A 13131-nucleotide genomic window follows, 5' to 3' on the forward strand; every position below is an offset into this window, starting at 1 on the left:
CCAACAAACTGTTAAATGGTACAAACTCAGCAAAGAGGAAAGCTCCTTTCTATTTGTCTCTGTCTGTTTCTCTGACTGGCTCTCGCTCTGTCTATCTATCTCTCTCGTGACTGGGTCAATAATGGGCAACTGGGACTCAGCAGAGAGCTCCAGGCAGGAAGTTGTTTCAGAATATGGTTAACACCAGCCATTAATAGAAAATGTCTCTCTATACTGTGCCAATAGGTCAATATGTATAGGACTGTGGAAAAGCGATAAAGAATAGGAAGGTATCAGATGGACCTTATTGCAACATAAAGTGGGTTGAAGCAGTGGCCTTAACTGAACCATAAAGTGCATTTATTGCAGCTTTACTTGTTTGACATGACTGCTGGGGCATCTTTTGACCAGATCTGTTGTCAGTATATACATGTACTAGTGCACTTAAAAAAATCAGAATATTGTGAAAAGGTGGGGGGTTTTTGTCTGTGATTAAATTCAAAAAGAAATTCATTCACCATAAAGTGAAATATTACAAGCCTTTTTTTTTTGGTTTTAATTTGGATGATTAGCTCATGAACATCAGAAATCCAGGATTCTACTTTTTTTTTTTAGAATATTTCATTTTGAGTCTGAGAAAATTGCTATTCAAACAGTACAACTATAGTATATCTCTGTTTATGGTTGTGTGTCTAGTTCAGTGTACGCAGTTACAAACACGGGGGAAGACTGCTGATCTGACAGTTGTTATCGACACCCTCCATAAGAAGGGTAAGCCACAGAAGGTCATTGCTGGAAAGGCTGGCTGTTTGCAGAGTGCTGTATTGAGCCATATTAATGGAAAGTTGACTGGAAGGGAAATGTGTGATAGGAAAATGTGCACAAGCAACAGGAATGAGCACAGCTCTGAGAACACTGTCATGAAAAAGTTTATTCAAGAACTTGAGAGATCATCACAAGGAGTGGACTGAGGCTGGTGTCAGTGCATCAAGAGCTACTATGCTTAGATGTGTTCAGGAAAGGGGCTACAGCTGTGGCATTTCTAATATCAAGACACTCTCTCTCTCTCTATATATGAACATGATGATAATAATGTGTAAAAACATGATGAAAAAACATGGTGTCAAATTGAATAGCAAAACTTGACATTTGGCAAATTGGACAGCACAAAAAAAGAGTAAATTCTAGTATAACGTATGCATTTTCTCCAAAAAAATGATGGAACCTGTTGACTTTTCTGTATTAATGCAACAATATAAAACTGACAATTGCTTGAAGTGAATATTTAGTAAAACTGATAAATAGAACCTGTGGACATGAAATGTATAAAATAAACCAGAAACAGAAATGAAAAGTTACACTGAAATAAAATGATAATTGTCCTTTACAAGCTTAGTTCCAAATCCCTTTGTTTTCTCAGCATTATTTACATTTTCTTCATTACTCCACACAAACTTGCTCCACATTTAGTTTGCTGGGACATGGTCAACCGAGGTATATGAACAGAGAAGAGTACATGTTTTGATCAGTGGGTGGCACTGGTAGGATAACCAGGCCAAAAGTCAGTCTGAGTCATGATGGTGGACACTCAGAGTCACATTGCTGTCTCTGACATTTATGGACCCAAAAGTTGAAGCATGCTGATGCTGATCATCTGGTTGTCCCACTAGTGCCACCCACTGACCGAGGTTTATGCTCTTCTCTGTCTAGTTGCTATTTCTGTCTGCAGTCTTATATGTGAATGCTGTTAAACATTCACATTATGTTATCCTTCTGCATGATTTTTGGTCATTAACTCCTTCTGCACCGTTTGTACTACAGAAACCGTTCTGGTTTGAAAAAGTTCAGCTTTTTCTGGAGAAATGTGATTTTATTTTTCTTTTTTGTAACTTTTATGCTTTTTAAAATATCTAACTTTTCATGAATTTTATTTTTGCCGTTTTGCCTGTAACTACTTCAGCACACTTTGAGCAAGAGAAAAAAATCAAACTTTAAACAGGTCCCAAGACCTTGAACTATCCAGGCATTAGTGGGTTTGCTGACATCTTTGATAGTTTTAAGGGCTTCTTCATGTTGATGCTTTTCAGCTCCAAGTTTGGCTCTTTCCCTATTTTGTTTTAAAACACCAAATTCAGCAAATCAAGTTCAATTTGGATGCTTTCTTGAGAATTTCAACTGTTTTGCATTTCCATTTTTTTTTCTTTCTCAGCTGGTTAAGCTCTTTCAGCAAATTAGATTTCAGCTATTTTAAGCACTTCTTGGCATTTCAGCTCCAATCTTTCAGCGTTCAGCATTCACATTGCAGTTTCTGCAGGAAATACTTTTTCTAGTCATTGCAATAAGATACTGTAATATATCACACAATTGTATAGTGACTTTCACTGAGAAGGACTGTAAATAGGTTTACATTATATCTTTTGTTTTAGAATATTGTTTACTGTAAACAGGTTTATAGTACATACTTTTTTCTTTTTTTTTTAAAGCAAATGACTGTAAAGTTTACATTGTCACCAAATTTAAATGGTGAGGCTTTGGCAACAACAGCTGCCAGTATTTTACCATAAAACATGAATTCTTTTACAGTACATATGAAAATATTTACACAGAAACTTTTATTTTCATTTATTTTTAAATTTGATCTCAATGTACGAGAAATTATATTTAATATGACTTGCAAATATGTTTTAAATACATGATTCCTCACTTTGTGAGGAATCATGTATGCCACCCCATGCCCTTCTCTAGAAACCCCCCTGCCCCACAGCAGGAAGTTTCCTGGGTTTGAATCTAGCAGCTGACTGGTGCCTTTTTGTGTGGATTTTGGATGTTCTACCTGTGCCTCTCTCTGGGTAATCCAGCTTCCTCCCACAGTCTAAAGACATGCTTGTTAGATTAACTGGTGATTATAAACTGGCTGTAGAAGTGAATCATTGTCTGTCTCTCTGTGTTTGCCCTGTGATAGATTGGTGACCTGTCCAGGGTGCACACTGCCGCTCACCAACACAACTGGGTAATGCTTGGGTACCACAGTTACGTCCATTTGCATAGGTTTTTTTGCCTATGGGGAGCCTACTGAGAGGGGTTTTTATGCTCATAGGCTGTCTTGATGCATGCACAATAATCCAGATAAGAAAATCCTACGTGTATATAGCTGTTGGGCAATGGTGCTAGCCCAAACTGGTTGGAACAGCTAAGATATTTTCAAAACACAGCAAACAAAATTGTTCCGTTCCAAGGGTCAAGTCCCCCAGCACAAACAGTGTAGTATAGCTGTTAAATGCAAAAAAGCTTGCCATGTTATACACTGGGGATGTAGGGAAAGCAAAACAACCACTGGTTAAGCAGAAGGCACGACATAGAAGAGCAGCCTCATCAAACCAGGACTGCTGTCTCTTTACACCTACAGTTCCAGTAGCCACTGTTTCAGTGACAAAGATGTTCACATCATGGACAGGGTTTCAGTATAGGGAGTCAAGGAGACCATTCATCCATCTCTGAACTGAGGAGAGGGACTAATAGTACATCTTTCACCACATTAATTAATGTTATTGCATCTATTCCCCAACTCTCAGTGAATAGTACCCATGGCCATTGATCAATGGTCATGACAATTTGCATATTAACAATCATAGAACTGAGCTTGTGGTTCAGTGTTAGGCAATGGTGCTAGTTTGGGTCACTATGCAACTGTTGTGAAAGTTGCAGTCAGATGAGACTGAAGCAGTCACTTGGATGCATGATGAAATATTTCTCCCACTGAAAACACTGGGTCCAGATGAATAAAATCAACAGCACGTAGTTCAACTGTGCATAGATTGAATGGCTGATAAGCCGGCTGGAGCAGGGAAGGGAGCGACAGCAGAGTTCACCAGGAATAGGAGAAGCACAAGAAAAGCATCCAAGATCAAAAATACAATGTCAAAAGCACAGACTGAATGCAGTGGACACTTTTCATTGTTTTTAGCACCCGGTTTCACTTTAGCTTTTTTCTGTGTTATAACTTTATTCTTCTCTGTGGCTGGCTGAAGGACCAGCAGCACAAGTAGGAGCAGCCAACAGACCGGTGTACCATGCACTTTGGACACTGCCTCCATTTGGCAAGATGCTCTCTGAAGGTAGACAAGCTGTCTCTAGATCCCTGTGGTTTCAGGTTATGTTTTAGTCCATCTTCTTCAAATGTCTTGTGGGGTAACTGGGGGAAAATGCTTTTTTGCAATTTCAATGAAGAAAACAAAGAAAAGCTGTGACCCAGTATTACTGGTCTTCCTCACCACTGAACAGACTGATGCGGGATTTTGCTCTGAAATGAATTAACTGAAGAATAGTGGTGCAAACACAGAATCAGAATGTGGCACATTCATCAAATAGTGACATATGTCAGTTAACCACTTAAAAAATATTAAGTTCCTACATATTACCAGCAGTTTTTATTGCTCCTTATAAAGTTATTTAATAGGGGTAGATCATGTCATTGTGGAAATGATCCAGTTCCAAATGATTTCTCCGGGAGGGATTAAACTGTGGCTTCTAACTTATCCACACAATGTCCTTAATGACTGTTAAATGTGAAGTCATTTATCAACCCTGAAGTTTTAGGGACCCAGAGCATAAAGGACAATATCACTTTGTTTTCCAGTTATATTAAGCATGTGAAGAATATAGTTGTGTCTCTGTATGCATGCTGGCTTTCTCATGGGTATTCCATAATCTCGGTTAATGCTATAGAGCATTTAAAAGCAACAAGTGCACCAATCTAAATAACCATACAGACTGATTGTTCTGAATCCTGCCTCTGTGTCAAGCATACATTTATAAAAAATTAATTAAATTATCACCATGCCACATACATGTGCTCCTAACTCGCTCATTTTTATATCCCACTGCTGCAGTTAACCCTATGATGTAAGGAGTATTCAGTATACTCAAAGGAAAGACTTCTGCAAACAGCTGTGAGCAACAAAGAAAAGCTTATCATGTGTCAACATTTAATTAATCCCTGATGGGATTATGTTCCTCATTGGTGTCTTATTAATAATCTGTAACACTTGCTGTAGAGCAAACACCGACACTTATAGCTTATAGGCAGTAAAAATATCTATATTTTAATACCCCACATCATCAGTGATGTTGTAGGAGTCGGTGGAAGGAGACACGAGCAGGTATGTAGTCTCAGCTTTATTGGCGGTAAAACTCACAACAAGCTAGAACTCAAAATATAACTGCCCGCAAAAGGAGGAGTCAAGCCCTTTTATTCCAGGCCTCTCTCTCCCGCCTTTTCCAGATCTATTCCGGTCTCTCTCTTCGCAATAAGAGCTTGGGGCATTCTGGTGTGAAATGTGCATATATGTGGCCACCACACAGGCCCCCCCTGAACACACAGAATGGCAAACAATACAATAATAAAAACAGCAACCATTTTCAACTCAACATAGCAAAAATAAAATACCACATCAAGAGTATCTCCTAGGGGGTTGAACGAGGCGGCCGCTACGGCTGTGCTTGGCAACCACAGGTGGTGAAAACGAGGGAGGGGCATAGCCCCGACTACGGCGAGACTGCCCCCTCGCAGGGGAAAAAACAGCAGCTGGGGGCAGGTCCTCCGAGTGAGGCATAGAAACGGGAGGACGACCGCGGCGCGGAGGTTGGGCCAACTCAATAGGACCATCCGGAAACATGTGAGCAGGCTTAAGGCGATCCACCGAAACCCGCTCCTGACTACCTCCCAGCTCAACCAAAAAATCCTTAGGTCCCACCTCTAGCACACGGAATGGACCATCATAAGGAGGTCGAAGTGGAGAACGGTGCGCGTCATGGCGGATAAAAACGTACTTGGCAGACATCAGGTCCTTTGGCACATATGACTGTGGAAGGCAGTGATGCGCCGCTACTGGGGCCAAAAACCTATCATTCCCCGGGAAAACCGGCCCGCTCCTTTTGTCGGCCCCCGAAGCAGATGCACCAGGAAGGAATTCCCCTGGAACCCTCAAAGGCTGGCCCAGGACCAGCTCAGCTGAAGAAGACTGCAGGTCCTCCTTAGGTGTCGCACGCAGGCCCAGCAGGACCCAAGGAAGGCGGTCAACCCAGCTGCTGTCCAGCAGCGCAGCCCGTAAGGCAGCCTTCATAGTACGGTGGAACCTCTCGCAAAGGCCATTGGCCTGCGGGTGGTACGCGGTAGTGCGATGGAGTCTGACGCCAAGGTTCTCCGCCACAGCAGTCCACAGCTCAGACGTGAACTGAGGACCCCTGTCAGATGTCAAGTCAAGCGGTACGCCAAACCGAGATACCCAGGAGGAGACGAACGCACGAGCAACATCTGCTGAGGTGGTTGACGCCAAAGGAACTGCTTCAGGCCACCGAGTCGTCCTGTCCACCATTGTCAGGAGATGGGTGAAACCCCGGGAAGGGGGAAATGGACCTACCAGGTCTACATGGACATGTTCGAACCTTCTCTGGGGTATGGGAAAGTGCTCCAGAGGGGATTTGGTGTGTCGTTGCACTTTGGCGCGCTGACAAGCAACACATGAGGAAGCCCACGCCCTGACCTCTTTCCGGAGGCCGGGCCACACAAACTTGGCCCCTACCAACTTAACTGAGGCTTTAACTCCTGGGTGCGAAAGAGAATGAACTGCCTCAAAAACCCGCCGACGCCAGCAAGCAGGAACCAAGGGGCGAGGCCTGCCCAATGAGACGTCGCAAAGTAGGGTTACGCCACTATCCTGAAATGAGACATCTTCCAAACGCAAACTGGACTCGGCCACCTTAAAAGCCTGAATCTCCGTATCCGTAAGTTGGTCGGCAGCCATGGCAGAGTAGTCCACTCCCAAATGCACAGAGCTAACCTGCGCCCTGGACAGACAGTCAGCCACCCGATTACACTTGCCGGCGACGTGCTGAATGTCAGTGGTAAACTCTGAAATAGCAGAAAGCTGCCGTTGCTGCCGTGCAGTCCATGGTTCTGAAACCTTTGCCATGGCAAATGTGAGAGGTTTGTGGTCTACAAAAGCGGTAAAGTCACGGCCCTCAAGCAGGAACCGGAAATGACACGTCGCGAGAAAAAGGGCAAGGAGCTCCCTGTCAAACGTACTGTACTTTCTCTCCGCATCCCGAAGCTTCCTGCTAAAAAAGGCGAGGGGCTGCCAAGCACCACCCACCCATTGTTCGCACACGGCCCCGACTGCAAAATCGGAGGCATCGGTAGTAAGGGCAACAGGCGCCTCGGGAGATGGGTGGGCCAGCAGGGCAGCGTTGGCAAGAGCAGCTTTGGCACTGTCAAATGCCTGCACCCGCTCAGGTGTCCACTCTATCTCTTGGTTGCCTTTCTTGCCCTTAAGTGCATTGTACAGAGGGTGCATGAGGTGAGCAGCCCGGGGGATGAAACGGTTATAAAAGTTCACCATCCCCAAAAACTCCTGCAGGGGCTTCACTGAGGAAGGGCGCGGAAAAGCAGAAACCGCCTCCACCTTAGCGGGCAGTGGAAACGCCCCTTGGGCGAAACGAGGTGTCCCAAAAACTCTATGGCCGGCAGACCGAACTGGCATTAGCTGGATTCACAATCAAACCGTGCTCACTGAGACGCTCAAACAACTGGCGGAGGTGCACTGAATGCTCCGCGGCGGAAGGGCTGGCAACCAGTATGTCATCCAGATAGACGAACAAAAATGGCATACCACGCAAAACGGAGTCCATGAGGCGCTGAAACGTCTGTGCCGCGCCCTTCAGACCGAAGGGCATTCGCAAAAACTCGAAAAGGCCAAAAGGAGTGATAACCGTGGTCTTGGGCACATCACGCGGATGGACAGGAACCTGATGGTATCCCCTCACCAAATCCACCTTTGAAAAAATAGTTGCCCCCGCAAGATGAACCAAAAATCTTGAATGTGGGGAACCGGGTACCTGTCATTAGTCGTCGCATTATTAAGGCGCCTAAAATCCCCACAAGGGCGCCACCCACCGTCAGCTTTAGGGACCATGTGCAACGGGGACGCCCACGGGCTGTTTGAGCGACGCACAATACCAAGGCGCTCCATGTTTGCAAACTCCTCCCTGGCTATCGCTAACTTCGCGGCATCGAGACGGCGTGCACGCGCAAAAACCGGCGGACCCACAGTGGTAATGTAATGCTCCACACCATGTTTAGCTACGGCTGCAGAGAAGGTGGGAACCGTGAGGGTGGGAAACTCGGCAAGCAAACGCTGGTACTCATCACCTGTGGCAAGCATGTTAGCGAGGGGCAGGGGCCAGGACTACCAAGTGTACAGGGGTAGGTATCAAAAGACACAGCATCTATCAAGCACCTATTAGCTACATCGACCAACAACCTGAAAGCACACAAGAAATCAGCGCCGAGTATAGGTACTGACACAGACGCTATCACAAAGTCCCAGTTAAACTGACGTCCCTTGAAACACACAGTCACCAACCTCATTCCATATGTGCGAATGGGGGTACCGTCGCCGCGTCCAGCAGGGGTCCGTGACATTGTCCCAAGGCGTCTGCAGCTGAAGCCGGCATGATGCTACGCTGAGCACCCGAGTCCACAAGCAGACGGCGTCCCGAAGCAGTGTCCTCAATGAAGAGCAGCTTGTCCGAGCTGCCAGCGCACACAGCTGCTAGTGAGCACCGGCCCTCTCGTTTCCCTGGTGCTGGAAGGTACACGGCGGAATGCAGCGCTTCGCCTTCACTCCGAACCGGCGATGATAGAAGCAGAGCACGCTCTCCTTCCTCCGGCGCTCTGCGACGGCGGCCACAGCACCGGCTTCTCTAGTCTCCGTCCCTTGTAGAGCCGCACTCGGTAAAAGTGCATGCACACCGGAATGCCTGGATGCCAGCAAAATCTTGTCCGTCTCTTCAGCTAGCCCGCGGTAATCCTTGGCCCGTATCAGAGCGGAGCTGGCTAGCGCGGTGCGTACGGGAGGGGGGAGCTGGTGTAACGGATTGAAACAAATTTTGTGTTAAAACAGAGACCCCCTCTATTTTTTTTAAATATACTAATGTGTATTTCTTAAGTCAGAGGCACAAAATGTATGTCACCAATAGGGGGTGCTATTGCATTACTGTGGAGACTAGAGGGCCGATACGCAGCCGCAGCGTCAGAATTAACGAGCTGGTGGCCTGTTGTCATCGTCTCCTCTCCGTCTTTTCCACAGGTAAGCGATCAAAGTTCTTTTAGTGATCCAAACCTTGTTCTAAAGTTATCTTAATGAGTGTGGAGTTATGTACAAACGTTTTGAATAAGATGGGAATGTTTAAGTGTGTTTTAGTGTGGGAAAGAGTTGTATTTGCCAGTAAGGCAGGCAGCTTCATTTCTATCGCAAGTCCGCCATTGCTCGGGGCTAGAGGAGACAGTAGTAAAAGAAGTTGCTGTTAGGCACTATACAAGCGGTGTGATTTACAGAAGTGCCTTTAATAAGAGGAGGTCAGTTTGGATTATATTGTGTATGATTACTCTCTGACTTTAGGGCGAAGTCAGACCGCCATGTTAAGTCTTTTCAGTGTGTTACCCGCCATCAGGCATACTTCCGGTTATGGGGCTAATAAGCTCTTGGGGGTGTGTTTGGGGGTGTGTGCGTGGGTGTGTTATACTGGAAGTGAGGTAAAGCTACGGAAGCTGTCTGAAGCAGCATCATAGAGTGGGTTAAGCTATATTACAGTCAAATCGAAGTAAGCTATTGTACAAATGGAAATACAAATGGTTTGTTTACATTATTTTGTTACAATTTATTACTGTCCTGTTTGAAATGTGCATTATTTGGGCGTTATGTATCATATTATTTGCACTTTATGAACAAGTTATTTGTCTACTGTAGTTTTGGTTTATTACCAATAATTATTGAAGTTGTTTTTATATCATTTGATGTTTATTGTAAGCAATGAGTTTGGTTTTTCTCATGATGTCAGAATTAAACGAGCTGGTGGCCTGTTGTCATCGTCTCCTCTCCGTCTTTTCCACAGCCACTGCATTAATTCTCACCCGCGGGCAACACAGCCTGACCTCAGCTGTGTGCCGCTTGCTACCGCCCAGCTTCCCCTAGGGCTGGCGCCGGTAACACTGGCGCAGGAACAGATGCGTAAAGAGAAACGAAGCGTCGCCCGGGCCGAGCAGAGCCAGCATGTGCTCCATCAGCTCGGAGGGTTTACCATCTCCCAAGCCATTCAGGGACAACAGGCGATCAGCCCGCTCTTCGTCTGAAAGCTGATAAATCCGCAGCAGGTTCTCCTTCAGCGCTCCATACTTGTTAGCAGGCGGCGGGTTCCGGAGCAGTCCCATCAGCCGGCGGGTAGAAGCAGAGTCCAGCGCCGCGACGACATGGTAATACTTGGTGTCGTCTGAGGTGATCCCGCGGAGGTGAAACTGGGCCTCCACATGCTGGAACCAAGGCTCTGGATCGTGCTGCCAGAACTCCGGGAGCTTGACCGTGGCCGCAAAAATAGCGGGAGAAACGGCGGCGGCTGGTGAGGAAACAGCGGCCGCGGCCGTTGAGCTGTCGTCAGCAGACATGTTCTTTAGTCGGGGTCACCAATGTAGGAGTCGGTGGAAGGAGACACGAGCAGGTATGTAGTCTCAGCTTTATTGGCGGTAAAACTCACAACAACTAGAACTCCAAATATAACTGCCCGCAAAAGGAGGAGTCAAGCCCTTTTATTCCAGGCCTCTCTCTCCCGCCTTTTCCAGATCTATTCCGGTCTCTCTCTTCGCAATAAGAGCTTGGGGCATTCTGGTGTGAAATGTGCATATATGTGGCCACCACAATGTCATCATTTAATTGTGAAAATGATTGCGCCTCATACAGGCTTTCTTTAGACAAACTTACTGACTCAAAGACTCCTACACAAAGTGAAACGTGGTTAGTTAAACACATTTTGCTCAACAGTTTACAGCAGTGTGAGCAGTGATTTTTTATTTATGTATTTATTTTTGGACCTCACAGGTAGCCATTTTGGTGTGCTATGCGAGAATCTGGCTCTGGTTCACTGCAGGGGAAAGAAACATTACTCCTCTGTGCCCGGCATTTTATTAACACATCCATCCACCCCAACCTCCTCCCTATGCAGACTTTGTAGGCCTATTACAACATTATAGTTCCTGCAGCCACAAGAGGCCACTTTGCCTTGACATGACATATTTTGGAGTATTTGTTGAAGCTACTAATGGCGCCTGACACAATCACTAGAGGCCACTCAGCACTAGTGTGTTGCTACAAGTTGTAACAAACTCCTTGCAAATATAACCTTTAAGTGCTGCTTTTGTTTTTGTTATTTTTAACAAATGAAATTTATCATAAGACAACGAATGACATGAAATAATTTTCTTACCTAACAAATAATAATAAAAAAAATTACACATTCCTAAAAGCTTCAATTCTGGGAATGGTGATAATAGAATAGGACTTAATGATCAAAAACAAAACCATATCATTTTACTCCCCCAGCTCCCTTCATGATATGCCGTAGGTTGTTGACAGTGTGTGTTTCTGTATGCTGTGATGACTGGCATAATATCGACAATTTTCCAAGAATCCTGGGATGGTATATTTCAGCGCAACACGTGACCTTTGCAGCAAGTAACACCAGGATTGAGCCTGTTTTGTGACAGCTACAGCTGCAGGAATTGTGTATGTACGTGTCAACAAAATCCATGTCTAAATTATCCTAACCGTGGCTTGTCTGTGTGCACACATCCTGCACATCCTCAGGCCAGTGAGTGTTTTTTTTTTTTTTTTTTTTAACTAAACATCTTTTTGGTGTAATTATCCCACTCGCTGAAACAGTGGGGAGAGTGAGGACGTGAGAAGTGAGGAGAGGTGGCTTGCAGGTGGAGAGCAAGCTGTGTGTATTCATGCATTGCTTGAGATTAATACGACTGTTATTATCTCATCAAAAAAAATAGGGCTTAATGGAGACAGTACATGAGAAAAACCAGACTTTGTGAAACAAGAGATGTGTTTTAAAAGTGGAGAATCACTATTTAGATGTGGACCAATATAGTTTTTGCCCCTCTAGATTTCTATTTACTTTTCACTTTCTATCTGAGATGTCGATTCAGTTCAGTTTTATTTATATAGCAGCAAAACACAAGTTACCCCAAGGAGCTTTATACTGTAAGGTATACTGTAAATCCCAGCACAGGGACATGCCCTTTGAACAGCACTAACAATGGTAAGAAATAACATGTCACCTTTTAACAGGAATAAACCTACAGCAGAAGCAGGATCAGGGAGGGGCATCTATCTGCCTCAGCTGGTTGGGGGTGAGGGGAAAGAGAAGGAAAAAGGACAGGGAGGCAGGAGAGAATTTTGACATGCTGTACTGGTATATAAAGACCTGGAGAGTGAAAAGACATCCTCAGTGCATCATGGGAAGTCTCCCAGCAGCCCAAGCCTACAGCAGCATAACTAAGGGATGGTTCAGGGTTACCTGCTCCTGATGTGCTGCAGGATGTCATTAGCATAACATAACCCAGACATTAGAAAAATGGAGAAATTCTAGCCTGGCACCGACCACCGAACACTTTCTTTGTTCTGTGCAAAACTCCATGTATTGAACAAACAAACAAACAAAAAAAAAAACAACAGACAAATCAATCCAAGTTTAATGTGCCAGGCATAAGGAAGAAGTGTTTGTGGCAGGAAGGCTCACATGGCCACAGTACAACTCAAACCAGTACTCCAACTTTGGTGAGCCAAATTCAGTGATTTATTTGTCTGTTACTTCACTTGGACACTTAATGGATGCAGTTTGCTAGTGTTGGCTGATAACTCCACCTTCACATCCAAATGTGGTAACTTCTGGCTGCAAAGTACAAAAAATTGCAAAGAAAAAAAAAAAAAGAAAATTGAAAGAAAAGAAAAAAAAAAAGCCATGGTGGCATACCGGCTGTGCTCAGCCTACAACTGCAGCAGCAGAATTTTGGGTTCAAGTCGGTATCCATACATGCAGACCTGGCTTTATCCCTCTGAAGTCCTGCATGAACTGTTTTGGAGAAAGGACATGATTTGCCCCTTGACTTGATAACAATTTTTAAAATTCAAACATCAGATATTCTGATAGTACAGAGTTTAGAGGTTACTTATTAACAGAGACTTCTCACAGGGTTAAAGAAATCCACGAGTTTACTTGGATTTCTGACTGCAGTCATTTCTTGTGTTATTGTAG

General features: G+C 44.8%; 1 protein-coding gene across 2 annotated transcripts in view; it reads right to left on the minus strand.

Annotated features, from left to right (window-relative positions):
* slc4a5a (solute carrier family 4 member 5a) overlaps nt 1-10015 on the minus strand; it is a 51253-nt gene extending 41238 nt beyond the window's left edge. The window contains exon 1 of one of the 2 annotated variants that reach the window (XM_030737292.1): nt 9950-10015. Coding sequence is in view for 1 of the 2 variants with exons in the window: in XM_030737290.1 (XP_030593150.1) it covers nt 8400-8404 (5 nt within the window). In the remaining variant the exon portion in view is untranslated. Of the gene's footprint in view, nt 1-8399; nt 8419-9949 lie in introns of those variants that run through there. The other variant, XM_030737290.1, reaches the window with a different exon arrangement.
* Between the last annotated feature and the right edge of the window lie 3116 nt (nt 10016-13131).

Source organism: Archocentrus centrarchus, chromosome 9 (assembly GCF_007364275.1).
Source record: "Archocentrus centrarchus isolate MPI-CPG fArcCen1 chromosome 9, fArcCen1, whole genome shotgun sequence".
In the NCBI taxonomy this organism is placed as follows: domain Eukaryota; kingdom Metazoa; phylum Chordata; class Actinopteri; order Cichliformes; family Cichlidae; genus Archocentrus; species Archocentrus centrarchus.